This window comes from Sclerotinia sclerotiorum, genomic scaffold (assembly GCF_000146945.2).
Source record: "Sclerotinia sclerotiorum 1980 UF-70 scaffold_5 genomic scaffold, whole genome shotgun sequence".
NCBI lineage: Eukaryota > Fungi > Ascomycota > Leotiomycetes > Helotiales > Sclerotiniaceae > Sclerotinia > Sclerotinia sclerotiorum.
In genome coordinates this window covers 2,021,603-2,037,957 of record NW_001820831.1, presented here as the reverse complement: position 1 = coordinate 2,037,957, position 16,355 = coordinate 2,021,603, and the positions used below count along the sequence as shown (strand labels likewise).

General features: G+C 41.0%; 6 protein-coding genes across 6 annotated transcripts; 1 reads left to right on the top strand and 5 right to left on the bottom strand.

Moving 5' to 3' along the window:
* Nucleotides 1–1,000: 1,000 nt before the first annotated feature.
* SS1G_04757 (hypothetical protein) lies at nt 1,001–1,962 on the bottom strand (the record flags this gene model as incomplete). The annotated part of the gene is made up of 3 exons (XM_001594899.1): nt 1,001–1,040; nt 1,163–1,287; nt 1,627–1,962. The coding sequence occupies 3 exons, from the start codon at nt 1,960–1,962 to the stop codon at nt 1,001–1,003; spliced, it is 501 nt and encodes a 166-aa protein (XP_001594949.1).
* A 253-nt stretch (nt 1,963–2,215) lies between these two features.
* SS1G_04756 (hypothetical protein) lies at nt 2,216–6,726 on the bottom strand (the record flags this gene model as incomplete). The annotated part of the gene is made up of 12 exons (XM_001594898.1): nt 2,216–2,308; nt 2,356–2,531; nt 2,591–2,708; nt 2,802–4,441; nt 4,625–5,010; nt 5,116–5,134; nt 5,188–5,403; nt 5,489–5,832; nt 6,224–6,311; nt 6,367–6,394; nt 6,447–6,524; nt 6,580–6,726. The coding sequence occupies 12 exons, from the start codon at nt 6,724–6,726 to the stop codon at nt 2,216–2,218; spliced, it is 3,333 nt and encodes a 1,110-aa protein (XP_001594948.1).
* A 1,820-nt stretch (nt 6,727–8,546) lies between these two features.
* On the top strand, nt 8,547–8,696 carry SS1G_04755 (predicted protein; the record flags this gene model as incomplete). Its single annotated transcript, XM_001594897.1, has 1 exon — nt 8,547–8,696. One exon carries the CDS (start codon nt 8,547–8,549, stop codon nt 8,694–8,696), a length of 150 nt encoding a protein of 49 aa, XP_001594947.1.
* A 443-nt stretch (nt 8,697–9,139) lies between these two features.
* On the bottom strand, nt 9,140–10,190 carry SS1G_04754 (hypothetical protein; the record flags this gene model as incomplete). The annotated part of the gene is made up of 2 exons (XM_001594896.1): nt 9,140–9,735; nt 9,803–10,190. 2 exons carry the CDS (start codon nt 10,188–10,190, stop codon nt 9,140–9,142), a joined length of 984 nt encoding a protein of 327 aa, XP_001594946.1.
* Nucleotides 10,191–11,742: 1,552 nt separating this feature from the next.
* On the bottom strand, nt 11,743–12,069 carry SS1G_04753 (predicted protein; the record flags this gene model as incomplete). The annotated part of the gene is made up of 2 exons (XM_001594895.1): nt 11,743–11,829; nt 12,013–12,069. 2 exons carry the CDS (start codon nt 12,067–12,069, stop codon nt 11,743–11,745), a joined length of 144 nt encoding a protein of 47 aa, XP_001594945.1.
* A 2,373-nt stretch (nt 12,070–14,442) lies between these two features.
* On the bottom strand, nt 14,443–15,639 carry SS1G_04752 (hypothetical protein; the record flags this gene model as incomplete). Its single annotated transcript, XM_001594894.1, has 2 exons — nt 14,443–15,159; nt 15,388–15,639. The coding sequence occupies 2 exons, from the start codon at nt 15,637–15,639 to the stop codon at nt 14,443–14,445; spliced, it is 969 nt and encodes a 322-aa protein (XP_001594944.1).
* Nucleotides 15,640–16,355: the final 716 nt, after the last annotated feature.

Sequence of the window (16,355 nt, the reverse complement as noted above, 5' to 3'; positions counted from 1 at the left end):
TTAATTAAGAGGCTGGAGAAGCGCCAAAACGAAACAATCGGGGCAGCAAGCGAATCTCGAGTTTGCTTTTAGTGATGTTTAGTAGTTCCAACGCTATTTGTGCCCACTGGATAATCCTTGAATGAACGCCACAACTAATTTTGATCACTGAATGATTTTTCTTTCGTTCAGCTGAGTTTGGAGCTTCGATACGAGATCTTTTGATTGAATTTCGTGGTTGTCAAGTCAACGTTGAAAGGAAAAGAAGAGAAGAAAATCGATTGAACAATTGAACAATTGATTGATCGATTGAATGATTGTTTGTTTGTTTGTTTGTTGATTGTTTGATTGTTTTGTTTAATTGTTTGTTTTCATAAATCGTTGCTGTCGTCGTCGTCGTCGTCGTCTTCCTCGTCGTCCTCGTTCTCGTTCTCGTCGTTGTAAACACAAAAGAGAAGTGAACAGTCGGAAAAAAAGTAAAGAAGACTGGTCGAAAGAAAACTCTACGATAAGTATTCCTACGCTGTCTTTTTGATATGGAGTCTGTCTCTCGTTTCTTGATATTAAGTTTGTCCTCTTTGAGTTACAGTGCTGTCGGTGGGTTTCCATTCCCATGGATCCCCTCCAAAAAATTAGAAAATCCCCGATGATTTGCAGATATTCACGTGTGAGAGCGGTGAATATCAGAGCCTCTCCATGAGTCTCATCTAAAACTTTTTTCGCCTTACATGAGAAGCAGCCTTGTGTGATTGGATGGGGTATTGAAGATGATGACTTGCTTCTTGTCTACAAATTAAGTCGCATTTGTCCGATCCAAGCTGAACATGTCTATCCACCAGATCCCATCAATCAATCAATCAATCAATCTTCATATCTCCCATCTCCCATCACCCGTCACCCATCACCCATCACTTCCCCAATGAATGTTGGAACCCCGTTATTTCTTCCCGGCGCCAGCAATGCATCACCTACCAGATGTGGCAATCACCTCTCCTGCCTCCCCACCATATTCTTGGGCAACTCAGAGCTCCTCCTTCGTGCAGTTACGGAGTGCACGGTACCTATATTAATAGTGGATAACGTGGGTCAAGCTTACAGAGGACAACTCGGCGTGCCACTGTATTTTTGGCCTTCAGTCTTCAAAATTCTAAGTCCTAAATTACCTTCTCGCTTATCTACTTACCACTCAATTTCAACACCAATCAAACAAAAATCACCTCCCAATACTGGTATCATAATATCAGCTACTCTGTGCGGTACAAAAGAATACCCTTCAAAAACTTGTCCTATGAGAAAGCATGAAAATAGCTATGATCTACATATACGTGTCAGTTTATGCACACAATGCACAAGATATGCATTGTAACCTTGCCGAGCTCAAAATGCCAGCTCATAGGTTGATGAATATGTGAGAGAATTCTAGAAGTACACATTGTTGTCGTACAGGGTCTAAGTGGAATTTGTTCGCCCTTTACCCAATTGTATATTTAGGAACTGATACCCCTAATGTAAATGAGTCGAGTTAAATATTTTACTCCCCGCGTCCCACTCGCCTATCGGTCGAGTGCTTGAGATTGACACTGGGAAATGTAAGTACAATAAAGCCTTTACCGTTGGGCCTGGTCTAGGGAATGTTTCAAGACTTACCATTTGATAATAAATGCCTTTCTTCCTCAATAATGCCGCATGATCTCCTACCTCTAACACACTTCCTTCCCCCAGCACAAATATCACATCTGCATTCTGCACTGTAGCCAGTCGATGGGCTACCACAACCATTGTTCTACCAGTTGCCGCTCTTTCAAATGCTGCTTGTACCAGTTTCTCGCTTTCGGAATCTAGGCTTGATGTAGCCTCATCAAGAAGGAGGATCTTGGGATTGCGGATGAGCGCACGAGCTATCGATATTCGTTGTTTTTGCCCTCCTGACAGAGCGATTCCCTTGGTGCCGACGTTGGTACTGTAGCCATCAGGGAGAGACATGATAAAGTCGTGAATTTCAGCATCACGACAGACTCGGTGAAGAGTTTCGTCCGGAGTCGACTCGTCTATGCCCAAATAGATATTCTCTTTGATTGTACCTTCAAACAAAGTAGGCTCCTGCGCTACAAGCGAGATCATCTTCCGGTATTCATGGATACTAATCTCAGAAATATCCGTGTCGTTGCAGAGTATCTTGCCTTTCTGGATATCATAAAATCTTTCAAGCAGACCAACTATTATTCTCTTTAGTACATTATCTCTTTAAATTGACAAATGCGAAATTACCGATCGATGTTTTTCCACAGCCTGAAGGTCCAACCAAAGCAGCAAATTGACCTTTCTTAATCTATAATGGTTAGCATCGTTGTCAAAAGACACAAAATATTGACTTACCGTAATATTCAAACCAGTAAATATTGGGACGTCTCGAGTAGGGTACTTAAACCAAACATCTTTCAGTTCTATCTTGACCCCGCCCTCTACATTCTGCATTTTCGATGCCGATTTGCCAGCTACGCTCGCCGGTACTCTAAAGCTCAATATTCTGTTTGATGCTGCTGTTGCTTGTGCTATGTCTATTGCAATATCAGTGACAAAGAGAAAGGGGCGGTCATATCAGGACACTAACTAGGACCAAAACTCAAAAGACTTCCAGCGCTCTCAGCACCGTTTATTATAGCAATATAGACCACAAAAAAATTGATAGACCCGTATTCTCTTGAAGCAAGGAGGGTACCACCATACCACTGGAAGATTATTCATGTTAGTTTATGTTGAATCGGGGGTTTCCAGCATTGAAACTGGCGCCTGGGCATCCTGAGCTGAAAAGAGAAACTTACAAATGCTAAAGCCATACAGCCTAATCCCAAACTCTCGCTGGCGGCAAAGACAATTGATGAATATCTGCTTTTCTTAGCATGGCCCTTCACGTGCCACGTTAACAGTTCATCGTAACGGCTACAAATCAAGTCCTCTAACGTCAAGGAGGTAACGGTTCTAAATGCAGAAATTGCTTCAGCCGCGAATTTAGAACTCTCTGCAAATACTGCTTGGTTCATCTTTTCGAACTGAATCTCGTAACGAATGCGGTAAAAGCTGCTACAAATCATTATAGGAAGGGCAACAAATGCCACCACGCAAGTTAGCTTCCAGCCGAAGACGAAGGCAATGATTACGCAGCCAGCGATGTTACAGAGTGCTGTGAGAACCATGGCCATGTTGATGCCGAGCAGTTGTTGTAACTGTGTCGGATCATTGGCGACACGACCTGTAAGCTCACCACTAGAGTTTTCCTCTGCGTCAAAGAAGGCAATTGGCTTTTGCAAAATGCTCTCAAAATACTCTTGACGGTATGTGGAAGTGATGTGACCGGATATGATAGTCGAGGAATAGCCCATAACAAACCAGGCCACCCCAGCCCCTAAACCAAGAATGAAGAACATCAATGCGTAGTGCTCTGTAGCAGCCTTGAGTTTGGATCCAGTTAACGAAAATACTGAAATGATTTTTGCGAAAAGATAGGCTTGAAGCGGATAGGCGGCGCCAGCAGCTACAGCGCCTGCCAAGAGTATGAGGTACCAGTGCCACCGGGAGCGTTGCTCGTAGAGGAAAAGTCCCAGACTAGTGGAGAGACCCTTAGCTTTGTATGCCACTGCTTTCTTTTCTTCCTTCTCCTTCTCCGCTACACTCATTTCGCGTATCAAGGGATCCATTGTTTCCACCAGGTCTGATTCATCTTGGTAAACTTCTCCCAGAGACAATTGCTGGGCGTTGACGAGAGCACTGTATGCGCCGTCTGGATTAGAAAGTAATCTCTCATGAGTTCCTTCCTCGACGAGTTTTCCCTTCTTCAAAACCACAATCTTATCGGCCTTTTTGATTGTTGAAAGTCTATGAGCTATCGTGATCGTTGTTCTACCCTCGCTAACTTTATCTAAGGCTGCCTGAACGATCTGCTCCCCTCTTACGTCAATTGCGCTGGTGGCTTCATCTAAAATCAAAATCTTCGGTCGTTTTATGATACTCCTAGCGATGGCTAGCCTTTGTCTCTGCCCACCGCTCAACTTAATACCGGCATCACCAACTTGAGTATCATATCCCATTGGCAGCTTAGTGATGTACTCATCAGCAAAAGCTTCCTTACAAGCCTCTATGACAAGCTTCCTCTTCATGTCCGCATTTTCGTGTTCCCATTGTGAACCAATCAAGCCGTATTCGACGTTCTTGGCTATTGTATCGTTGAATATGAATGGCTCTTGTTGGACAAGACCAATCTGTGTTCGCCACCATTTGAGGTCGAGGGATCGCAACTCGTGGTTTCCACATGATATAATACCGGAGACAGCCACTGGATCCTGCTTTTCGTCGTATTCTTCAGGCGTTCTTGACTGATCTTCTTTATCTTTTTTCTTGTCTTTCATAACGCTTGAGGGAATTATTATTCCTTGTTCCTCTAGATTATACCATCTTTCCAAGAGGCCTAGTGCTGGGAGTTAATGATTGTTCGTGTGAGATTTGCCTACATCAGGTATATGTTTGTAAAACATATATGTGAGACATATTTTTGTAAGATACACCTATACGAAACATGCTCATATGAGGCCTGTCTTATAACAAATGAAAAATAAAAAACTGTATCTAAAAATCAAAAAGATAAACTAACCTACGATTGTACTCTTGCCCGACCCAGATGCTCCCACGATAGCTGTAATCTTACCAGATTCAAACCTCATCGACAAGTCATTGAGAACCTTAACATGAGGTCTGCTAGGATAGGCAAAAGTGACGGATTCCAGGGTAATATCTTCACGGGCTGATACCTCTGGCTCTTCCAGGCCACTAGTATCGGGTCTAGGTGTGTCTATTACTGCAAAAAAGTCTGTAGCCGCGCTCGCTGCTCTACCAGCAGCAATTATGGGCGCAGCTGTTTGACTCACTGCCATCGCGATCATCACCACAGACATCAGTACAATCAAAATAGTTCCGACATTCTCTAGATGACCCTCCGAAAAGAGCCTAAATCCAAACCAAAAGCACAATGCCATAGTACTAGGGTAGGAAGTCAGTTTAACGTTAGGGCATATGGATAGAAGAAATTAGTAGCAAAATCTACACTTATCATAGTCAAAACAGACTAGAGAAACATCGACTTACGCATAGATAGCAAACATGACTAGAACACTATTAGCAGGTGAATTAGAACAAATTTTTACTGGAAACACATACGTGGTGCGAATTGAACACCGATCCAAGGACTCTTTTTCAGTGTTCGTCTACGAGATTCTTCAACCCATCCTGCATACTTCTTCGCAATTCGACTCTCGGCACCACACGCTACAATCATTCGTATTGACCCAAGAACTTCACCTGCTATTCCAGAGGCTTTCTCGTCGGCATGCTCGACATCTTTTGTCATTTTCATGACAACTGGAATAACGCTTCCTATGATCGGCATATCAGTAGTGTGTAGGAAAGGAAAATGAAAAGTATACAGAAGGCATATATTTAGAAAAGATAAGATACTAACCATAGATCAACGAAATAAATACAAGAACTGAGCTGGTCACCAAAGTTAACGCCCAGCTGTAGGTGAATGCGATAATGACTGCTGTGATCAGCAGTGCAAAATACTGTAAAATGGTTCCCAGTTTCTCTGAAATGCCAACTTGCAATATATTTGCAGTGGTCGTGATTGTATTTGAGGCTTGTCCACTAGGTAGAGTGTCAAGGACGCCAACTGGTAAGCTGAATAAAGCCTTCAAGTAATTGAGTCGTAATTTTGCAGAGATTCGAAGGCCAACCAGCCGAAATGTGAACATCGAGATGTAACTTAAAGCCCATCTTGCAATGAACAGGTAAGTAACGAATAATCTTCAGACAGTTAGTTAGATTGTACATTTACTTGATGCTCATCGCCATTTAGAGTTCCAATATTCATAGATCCTAGCTGACTTGAGCACATCCTGTACTTTTAATAGTCAAGACAGCAATCTGAGAATGAGAAGCTCTTGGTTGTTGAGCCCCTACTACAAACTGAATCTATTTGATACATTGGAAGCATCTAGTGTATTGAGTCCGTTTAATACATCAACATTCAGGGAACACTGAAACTTTTCATGTTGAATATAGACTTCAGAGTGGACTATTAGAACTCTAGGCACTTGCACCTTCCAAGAACTTTATGCTACTGGGATAGTAGAAAATGAACCATAGATTGTTTGAGGCATGATTGTAATAGACAGGATGAAAATGATTTACGAACGTAAGTCTGTTGATAGTACTGGTGAATTCAGCCTTGGTGGTAGTTGTGCCAGGTAAAAAATAGTCTGAAAAGTTGCCCACAAGTTTCCCTATCATGGTCATTAATGTATAGCTCTCAGACTGTGATAAAAGGACGATATTTACCAAAGACAATGTTCATAAGCGGTAAAGTCTATCCAAACATCAGCCATGCATCCTCCAATATGGGTAGTAAACGAACATACGACTCCAGTTCCAATCTGTGCGATACACGCAATTACCAGGACAAACTTATCGCCCGAAGTCGAGTATGAAAAAATTCTCTACCAAAGTTATTAGTTTTGTGTAACCATGGTAAGTAATATGATGACTTATTACCATAAAATCTTTAAACGACGTCCTGTTTTGTGCTTTACTTGAATATTGTTCATCAACCTTAACCTCATTGCTATTACTTTTCGTCGCCGCATCTCCATCACTCTGCGTCGCCGGTGACCTATCTGTACTAAACTTCTGTTCATCCATGTTGCCACTATTTCATATTTGAGCTGACATGAAGAAAGATATCAGGTGTTGCAAGCTTTTTTTAAGGTGACTGTAGCCAAGAATCAAATAACAAAGAAAGAATGTAGAATTGAAATGAATATTATGAATACATGCGCACGGTATTTGAAGAAAATACTGATGGCTTGGATGATTCAAAGTAAGATGATCTATCAAGTGATGTGTTCTCGAGTTCCTAAAAAATATCGTCGCCGTCGATGCCTAGATGCAGCTCCTTTCATCGATGTTTCTGCGGAGGGGTGATTCCGAGTGATACGGTGCGCGACCGGGTCTGGGAATGAAAAGTCTGTACGTGGAATCAAAGAATCAATATAAAATTTATATGCTTAATCATTATCAAACCAGAATAAAAAGGAAAAGGAAGAGTTATATACTGGATCTTATCGCAGCAAGCCTTTTGCTTTAAGGTTAGTCGAGTACGTTACCAGCTCGCCCTTGCACTCCTGCTGAGTCTCGCCAAGTAGATTTGCGAGAATACGAATCTATACGAGAGTTCGAAGCTTCCAATCAAAATGCACAACATGCTTAGTCATTACTGTAGCTAATGCGTATTCTCCATTTTTCTCTCATCAAGGTTTGACGTCAGACCAACCACACAACAGTTTCGTTTAGTTAGCCTGCTTTCTCGGATAGATGCATGGCATTGATAGTATCTTTACGTACTTTGATCTTCATGAAATATAGGAGAATCATGAGATATTGTTAATGAGAGTTTCTTACACTTATTGAAGCATTGAAGTCTTGCAATCGAGGTTACTAAATAACTATCCTCAATATCAACCTCAAAATTCAGAGTAAAAGACTTCTCGACGATCATTGCCACCCAATTGTAAGTAAGTAATTTATATAACGATTTATTATCTGATATTGATAGTACTTACGTATGAATATTGCCTAGTTAAACTCATCCATAGCCTAGCATATTGAATCTGATATTGATTTATTAAAAAAAGAATATATATGCATTGTTTGAAATCGAGGATAATGAAGAGGAAATGGACCACCAGTGATATTCTGGCTATAGATTCAGTACCTCCATATGCTTAAATGGGATTTTGAAGTCTGTTTATTCTTCAAATCCCATTTAGCCATAAGTAGCTTGATAACGTCATTTAGGAGGAATGCCCATGGGACTACACCTAAAGAACTCGCCAAACAAGAAAGACCTACTAACATTAATCTTCAAAACTGCTACCTAATGATAATTAGATGCTATGCAAAAAAAAACCCTACATCAGCTAATTTGAGGATATAAATATTAAATCCCCAACTTTGTATACTTGAAATCAGATATCAATCTTACCAGTGAAACAATTAAGACGGTACAAATCGATGGCAAGATAACACTCACCACTAATTATTGACTAGAACATACAGTAGACGACCCACTAATAGCAATATTAATCCTCAATCTATCTGATGAAGGCTTTGTATCTAGTTCTCAGAAATAGATACTTAGCAATGATAATCACAATAACAATCCTTAACATCTTACATCTTCACATCTTAGAATCTCCACATCTCAAACATACCCCCATCACAAACCCAACAAACTCGAATTCAATTTCTTTTCTTCTCATTCAATCCCGCCCACACAACCCTCCATCCCCAAACCATCAAAACCCTACCAGGACCAGCCCAAAAGTCATTCCCCCAAAGACATCCCCAAACCCCTAAACTCAAACCCCATACTGTCTCTCCAATTGCTGAGGGGCTCTAAACCCTCTATTCCTATCACTCGGTCACCTCGAACCACCCATCTGCCTCATCAACACGTCTTTATGCTGTTGCGAAGGATTGTGCCAGCCGCAGAGCCAGGCGATAAGGATGAGTATGGGGATTGCGATGCAGATTGCTGCTATGATGAGGGTGAGGGTGAGGGAGTTCATTTTTCGGGATTGGAGGAGCGGGTAATGGGTTGGGGTGGATAATATTGTGGATTTAGTTTTATGAAGGGGTGGTTAGGGTGATGTTTGTTGTAAAGGGGTTTGGTGTTAGTAAGGATAGAAAAAAGTCGAGTTGGGCGTTTTCATCATTTTATAAAAGGAGATGAGAAGGACATTGTTAGGTATATGGTGGTGAACAATTCATTTGCTAAAGCTTCACTCGATTCATTTCTTTCTAGTGTCAAAGAAGCTATTCTGCCCATACAAATTTTCTTTGTTAATTTTGTTATCTTCTTTCTCTTGTTCGCATATTCATTTGTTCATTCTTCTTTCACTACTAAAACTAAAATAAGAATCGCAGAAAAATGTGGTCATCAAATGAGCAATTGGGCTCAGCTATCACTCGACCGGCTTCAGGGAGATCATAGTAGAAGAAAAACCAACGTTAAACACTCGTCAAGCCTAATCCATAAAAAAACCATTTTATTTCACCTAAAAACAAAAATCTCAATCTCCTGCCCTTCCTCGCCCACCATTTTCAAAGGCACCTTGCACCTCTCCACAACCCCAAACTCCTCCTTCTCCATGAGCTCAAAAAACACCATCTCACTATCATGTCTCACCTTCATTGCCAACAAAATCAACATCTCCTTGTTTCCATCCCTCAATTTCGTCAGTGTCTGCACTAAATCTGGTACTACATCAGGATTATATGTACAATCCGCTACCACCACCAACTCCCACCTCTCGCCCCTTACATCCCCTGAAAGTGGCATTGACCAATCAAGAACTTGATGAGAGCAAGAACAACGGAGCGAGACATCTGACTTTGAAGCCATTGTAGAAATGTTCTTCTCCAGTATCTCCGAGGCTTCAGGGAGATCAGTGAGCAAGATCTTATTAATTTTATCATAAAAGAGCTTCGCGAGTGTGATACCCACGATTCCACATCCTGCTCCTAATTCAAGGATATTGATATCCTGTTGCGTGCTCAGAAACTTTTCTAAAGTAGGAAGAGAGCCTACAGGTTTAGAAGAATTGCGAAGAGATGATAGATATGATGAGAGCACTAAACCCGCATCCCCTACATCATAAAAGCATTAGTTTCTAAAAGAATACAATCCACCTACCTGCAACCTGAGAAAACCTACAAATATGTCTCGCAATACTGTCTCCCGTTTCTTCCCAAATACGGATTTCCTCCTCCATTCCAAACCCAGTATTGAAAACTCGTTCAGCCATACCATCTGACATAGTTGCCCCAGTTTTCAGGTCAATTGCCCTACTTCTGACTTTTGCAACCCCGCCTTCAGTCCTGTCATCATACCTCAAAACATCCTCAAAAGAATCCACTCCATACATGACCCCCGCAGGCCGTACAATCATCGTCGTCCACCAACCCCCTTCACGCAGGACTCGTACAGGTATCTGAACCTCCAAACTCCTCATCCCATTTGTCCCCTTCCATATATATTCTTTCCCAATCCCAACACTAACCCCATCAACCTCTATATCCGCACGTATTTTAACATCGGACATTAAGAACGATTCCCCCAAATCTGTTGTAATAGTAATCTTCGCAGATAATACTCGAGGAGAAGAGGAGGAAGTGGACGATGAAACGGGCGGCAGACGAGGCTGTTTGAATAACCGTATGTAATGCATGATATAATGTCGCGACCTATATCTGCTCGAAGGAACGTTCGATCCACAAAACGTGAAGATAACAGCCTTGTAGAAATCCACAAGGCTAACTTAATCCCTCAGCCTCCCAGGCTGATTCCTCGTTCCAACGCTCCAACACTTTCGTAATCGTTATCACACTCCTGATCCTGCGGCGCGGTATGTAGAGATGTATGTCTCAGCCCAGCACGGTAATTGCTCAGTCCGAAACTCCCGTTTGTCACCACATATACCAAGGTATTTCCCAGAAATTTTCTTAGTCGCCGTTTAACCCTTCTTGCATATACATATACCGTAGTACGTATGCACTACCTCAGTAACATTAACAAATATACCAATCCACGCCCTCAATCCCATGCATTCCCCCAAAGTCCTCTGCTTACTAGCCTCTTTCACACAAATCACGCACCCTCCCTTCCTTGCCTCTTATGTCCAACGTTTCACGTTCCGCAACTAACCTTTCCGTTCCGTTGTTCTGGTTTACGTCGTGTCGTGCTGGATGGCAGAATGCTGAAAGAGCGGTAGATATTACCAGTAATGTAGAAGAAATTTTCTTTGCATGCACTAGAAACATGGTAAATCTTCCCCCTCCTTTCAATTTCTTCCTATCCGCTTATCGATGCACCTACCCTACACTAATTTAGCTTCTGGTACTAGCCGGACACAGACCAAGCTAGGTCCCGCCTAAATATCCTTAAATCCAAACGTTCAACAACTTCTACATCCTTGTCATTTATTGTCAGAACTTTTGATATTTGAATCCTTTTTCATTAATACTAATATAATCTACCTAATAGGGCTGGCTCTACCCATTTCCTTTCCTTATTATAACGCACATTAATCGTCATCTACTACGCCCTGCTGCGGGTCAGATACTGCAACCCTTCCGTTGCTTACCTCGCTCAAAGCACAGCTTGTGGCTGTTGAATAGATTTTACATATGATGAACTATAAATAGTTCGTTACGTTATTGAGCATGTTGTGCTGAGGAGAGGCACAGCTTTTCCAAAGAAATGTGTGGATGATAGTATCGAATGTTGTGCAACCATAAGCACAGAGATATGTTTTGGGATTTATCCAATTAACCTACCATCATCCGTCTTTTCCTTACCATTCCATCTCATCATTGAAAGCCATACATCATCATGATGATGCTAGGGTTCCAATTGACGGAAGCCTAAATATACATGTGATATTGATAGGATTGGCGCAAGAAAGATCCAAGTTTTTATTACTCCTCAAAATACTCTAATGATGGATCAGATTATCGAAAGGCTGTTTCCTGGCTCATCACAAACAGTGCTGAATAACTAACAAAACATCCGAGATGATCCAATCATATCATTATCTAACCGCGATAGCTGGAACATAACTAACGGTTCCAAGCCCATCAGTACTAGTACTATGTTCAGCTCTTATCTACAAAGATACATCCCGCACCAAACGCTTCTTTTCCTCGGGCAATGATATTCAATCCATATTCCTCCCTCCAGCTCTAAGCGCTGCATCAACATCACATTCTCAGACATTTAGATATCTACATCCCAAAGAGAACAAAAGTATAAACATAAAACACAGATAGATAACACAAAGCATTGATAAGGCTCGTGCTCCACGATAGTCAGCCCGAGCAAGGAAGGCCCGAAATGAATGCTTCACAACATTTACTCATACATACATATATCATTGCACCCGCAATCCACAATGCAGACGGCGAGTCAGAGGAAGCACCCATCATTTCTTTGGGAAGAACACAACATTTTAAGAAACAATCTAAAAAGGGGAAAGAAAAAGCCTCAATTAATCTATCATTCTCATTACAGTATCATTTCCCAAAAATTAAAAATTAAAATCATCTAAAAAGAGTAAAATCTTATGTGATGTTGGTGATACTATACTGTCACCAGTAGATAGATACCTACCTAGATAGATAGATAAATGGTAAGTTACGCTTACAAAGTGGGGTGGTGAGCGTGGTCCTTCATCAGCAATTCCAACAATAATATAACATTAACCAAACCAACTCCGCTGACTGACTGACTGACTGACTGACTGACTGTAAGAAGAAGCGGGGTAATAGCAAGTAAATCCATCCATTTCTTTCTACCTTTTCTAGTTTGTTTTCTTTCCTAAGATTTATAAATGTGTGTAATGATGAGCAACATACATATATACATACATGGTAAGATGCACCTCACAGCATACTCCATCCTCTTCCGAGAAGGTGGTCACAAATAAATAGTCTCGCAGGTATGGTATGGTAAGTCTTATATGTAATCTCGGAACTCGACAATAGAATGAATAGAACACTAGGTACTGGTCATAGATAAAAAACACTCCTTTACAGTAACTATTTAATTGAATAATATAACATAATATATGTTACGAAGTTTGCCGTCTAGATCACGTGGAAGTGCTCTAGGCTCTCGAGGTGGTTTATAACTAGGCGTCAAGCAAGGACTTAAAGTAATGACAATAATGCAATTCGTAACTAATAGTAGAGTATACTAAATGATTGATCTTGAGCACGAAGCTCTATACAAAGGAAATCCATCTTGGTTATATAGACCTTCATGCTAATCGTCCCCTTGGTCCCCTCGGTCCCTTCGATCAAGAGACCGAGGGGATCGAAGGGACCATGTGATTACATAATTGGTCACATGATACGAGATCCGAAGCCGTCGTAACAATATAATATAATATAATATAATATAATATAATATAATATAATATAATATAATATAATATAATATAATATAATATAATATAATATAATATAATATAATATAATATAATATAATATAATATAATATAATATAATATAATATAATATAATATATAAAAAATAAATCAAATCAAATCTAATCAAATCTTATTCATTAAAAAATTTATTTTATTATACTATTTTTGTGACGCCTCACACCTCCGGGTCACGTGGCATGCCCCGTTTGTATTTAATCATAGGAAAACTCTCTACTCTTGTTTTCCTTCTTCTTTTCTCCTTAGCTTAGTATTTTCTAATACAAGATACTTTACCCAGTATTCTTGAGTGTGACAATTTTCAAGTTAAATTTTTTTTTGTATATTCAATTTATATCTCCATCTACACATCTACTAATCCATTCATTCATCAATCTACCCACTTACAAAAGAAACCCCACCCAACATCTCAGAAACTTCAAAAAAGTCATCCATCATCAACTTCTAAACCAAAAAGTAGTAAAAGAATAATCAATCTACAAAATAAGTGATATATATATCTAAATAACATCACATTATCATATCATCACATCACTATAATACGTACTACATCATACAATCAAATACCTTACAATCACAATACACAAATTCAAAATCCCCATCCCATCCCAAAAATACAGAAGAGAAAATTCTTTCCTAGAATTGTGAATGAAACTATTCGAAGCAGTCAATGAATGACAAAAGCTATAAAAAAAATACATCAACAAATGTTGTATGAAGGGTATATCCAGATGATTCATCTCTCGAGATCATCCCCGTGCCATGTCATGGACAAACGCCAAAGCAAAGGCCAAAGCCAGCGAGCAAACCATGCCTTCCCCCATAGAACTACTAAAAACTACTATTACAAATGTTGAATTGAAATTCCCTTCCCCCATTCCATCCATCCCTTTCCCGTAAATGCGTAAAAAATCCCGCCGCATCTCTTGAAAAACCATAAAATTCTTGAGAAGTGAAAAACAAACAAGACCATCCATCCATCCAGCTGACTAACAATCCTTTAATTAACAATCTCCAATGCTTATGGAAAATGCACAAACTTTTTCCCAATCCGCCGTAATAAACATGCCATGTCCAACATGCAAATGTAATCTTTTTCTTTTAAAAAAAACCCGCCCAATGCCTGACTGAACCGGAAAGTTTTGGCTTGCGCCTCCCTTTGTAAACCATCCTTTTTAATCTTACAATGACCGCCCCCTTATAGCAAATGAGAACACATTCATACTGGTCTCATGGGTATCGTATGGTTCGTAAGAAATCGAGATGGAAGAATTAAAGAAATTCCCTCACTCTAATCCGTTATGTATGATCCATAATATTATTATTTTTTGGTTTGTTGACGTTGTCTTTAAGCATGTTGACCCGGCTTACGGAGAATTTCTTCACAGTTGGCGTCGAATCGCATATTCCATAATCTAACTGATGCCATGAACTTCTCGGTCTGTTCAAGTTGTCTATCGCGTCCGAAGATTGAATCGACGAATTCTGTACCGGCATTCTTGCCGAGTTGTGTTGTCGTAGACTTGGTTCCACTTCGACCAGCCTTCAACATGGGTGCTTCACATGCCTTAAGCAACTTCTTCAGTTTATCCGTCAAGCGTTCTCCGGATTCAATGAAATCCTCAACCATCTCGCGGTTATCTTGTTGTCGGATACGTGGCATGCATTCCTCCGCGCGCTTGACCTTGCCGGCTAGTTGAATGAGTAAAAGCCATAGCTCACCGGCCATGTCAGATAGTGGGGTGGCGGGACCATGATGATAGACAGTCCAATCGTAAATCCATTTACCAAGACTGTTCGCATCAAAAACACTACCGAGAAGCATGATAGGTTCTTCGGTAGGGTCCCAATTCTTCAAAGAATAACCGGGTGGAATGTGATGCCGGCGCGCATCGTCTTCGGTTGCCTTTTCTGGGGGCGGTTGAGGTTTACTCCTTGATGGTGTGGCTGTGGGTCGAGTCGCACCTGGTCGAGTGGTCGCTGGTCGTTGGGGTGTAGATGCAGCTGAAGCTTGTCGACGATGTCTGTATGGCGATGACTCAGGGTCTTCAGCATACTTGGGGCTCTGGTTGTAATATTTATCAGTACCATGACTACCATATTTGTAAGTTGTGTGCGCCGCCGATCGACGAGGCACTCTGCACAAATATATTGTCCCGTCCACTTCCTCTAAATATTCATAATATTCGTCGTCCTCGGCAGCCCCATGAGGGGTTCGATGGGAGTAAGAATACGGACGCTTCGTCTCATGACACGGCGGCGGTGATGACCAAGAACTTTTGTTTCGACTCACATTTGGACCAGCACCAGTGGCGTAATATCCGTTTGAAGTAAATCTAGGGGAGAATGGCCTCGCCTCAGTAGCAGATGGTCTGTAAGTAGAAGTATCTGCATAACTTGCGTGTCGAGAGTGGGTTCGGAATGGGTTTCGTGAGGAATATCCTGGGGATGCAGATGGGGAACCAGCAGGCGATGGAGTAGTGCTGGTCGAGAAGCCGTAATAAGCGGCACCGGAATGGCCGGGTGTAGCGTATGAGTAGGACATGTTATCCTATTAGATATGTTGTGATGAATCCTGAGAAGATACGAAAGGATCCTCAAAGGACAAAAGGTTGAGAAGGAGAATGGAAGAACGAAAAAGGTCTAGATGTTCGCGCCAATGGATCGAAGACGCGACAGAATGTGACAAGCCCGTCACCGTGGTATGTAGTCGGTACGAGAAGGAGGAGAGACCTTTATCGTTGATCCACACATGTCAATAATTACTTGATGATTCCTTCAGTGAGGATATCGATGACGATGATTCGGAGTCGAAATAATTATCTCGACTTCGAATATTCTGGAATAAGCTAGACGAAATAGAAATGCAAGAGATTTCTGTTTGAGATATTGGTAGTCGTTTATATGTAGTGGTATTTGTCTTCGTTTCATGGGGATTGTGACCAAATATCTTTTTTCAAGATTTGTTCGAATAGAAATTCGATCGAGGAGAAAATTGTGAGAGGTTGGGGGAGTTCGTGTATTTTAATATTGGAAATTTAGGTGTGTGCGGGTAATTTCTGTTGATTAAGGTGGGAGTGTGCGTGTATGTGTGCGTGCGTTATAAGACTGTAGTGCGTAGTGTCGTTCTTGGAAGGGAAAGAAGCCAGGGATAGAGAAATTAATTATTTTTTCCTTTTCCTTTTTTTTTTTGCCCTTGTTTTGCCCTTTTTTTGCCCTCTTTTTTTTCCTTTCGGGTAGAGTTCCCACCCAACTCAGTTC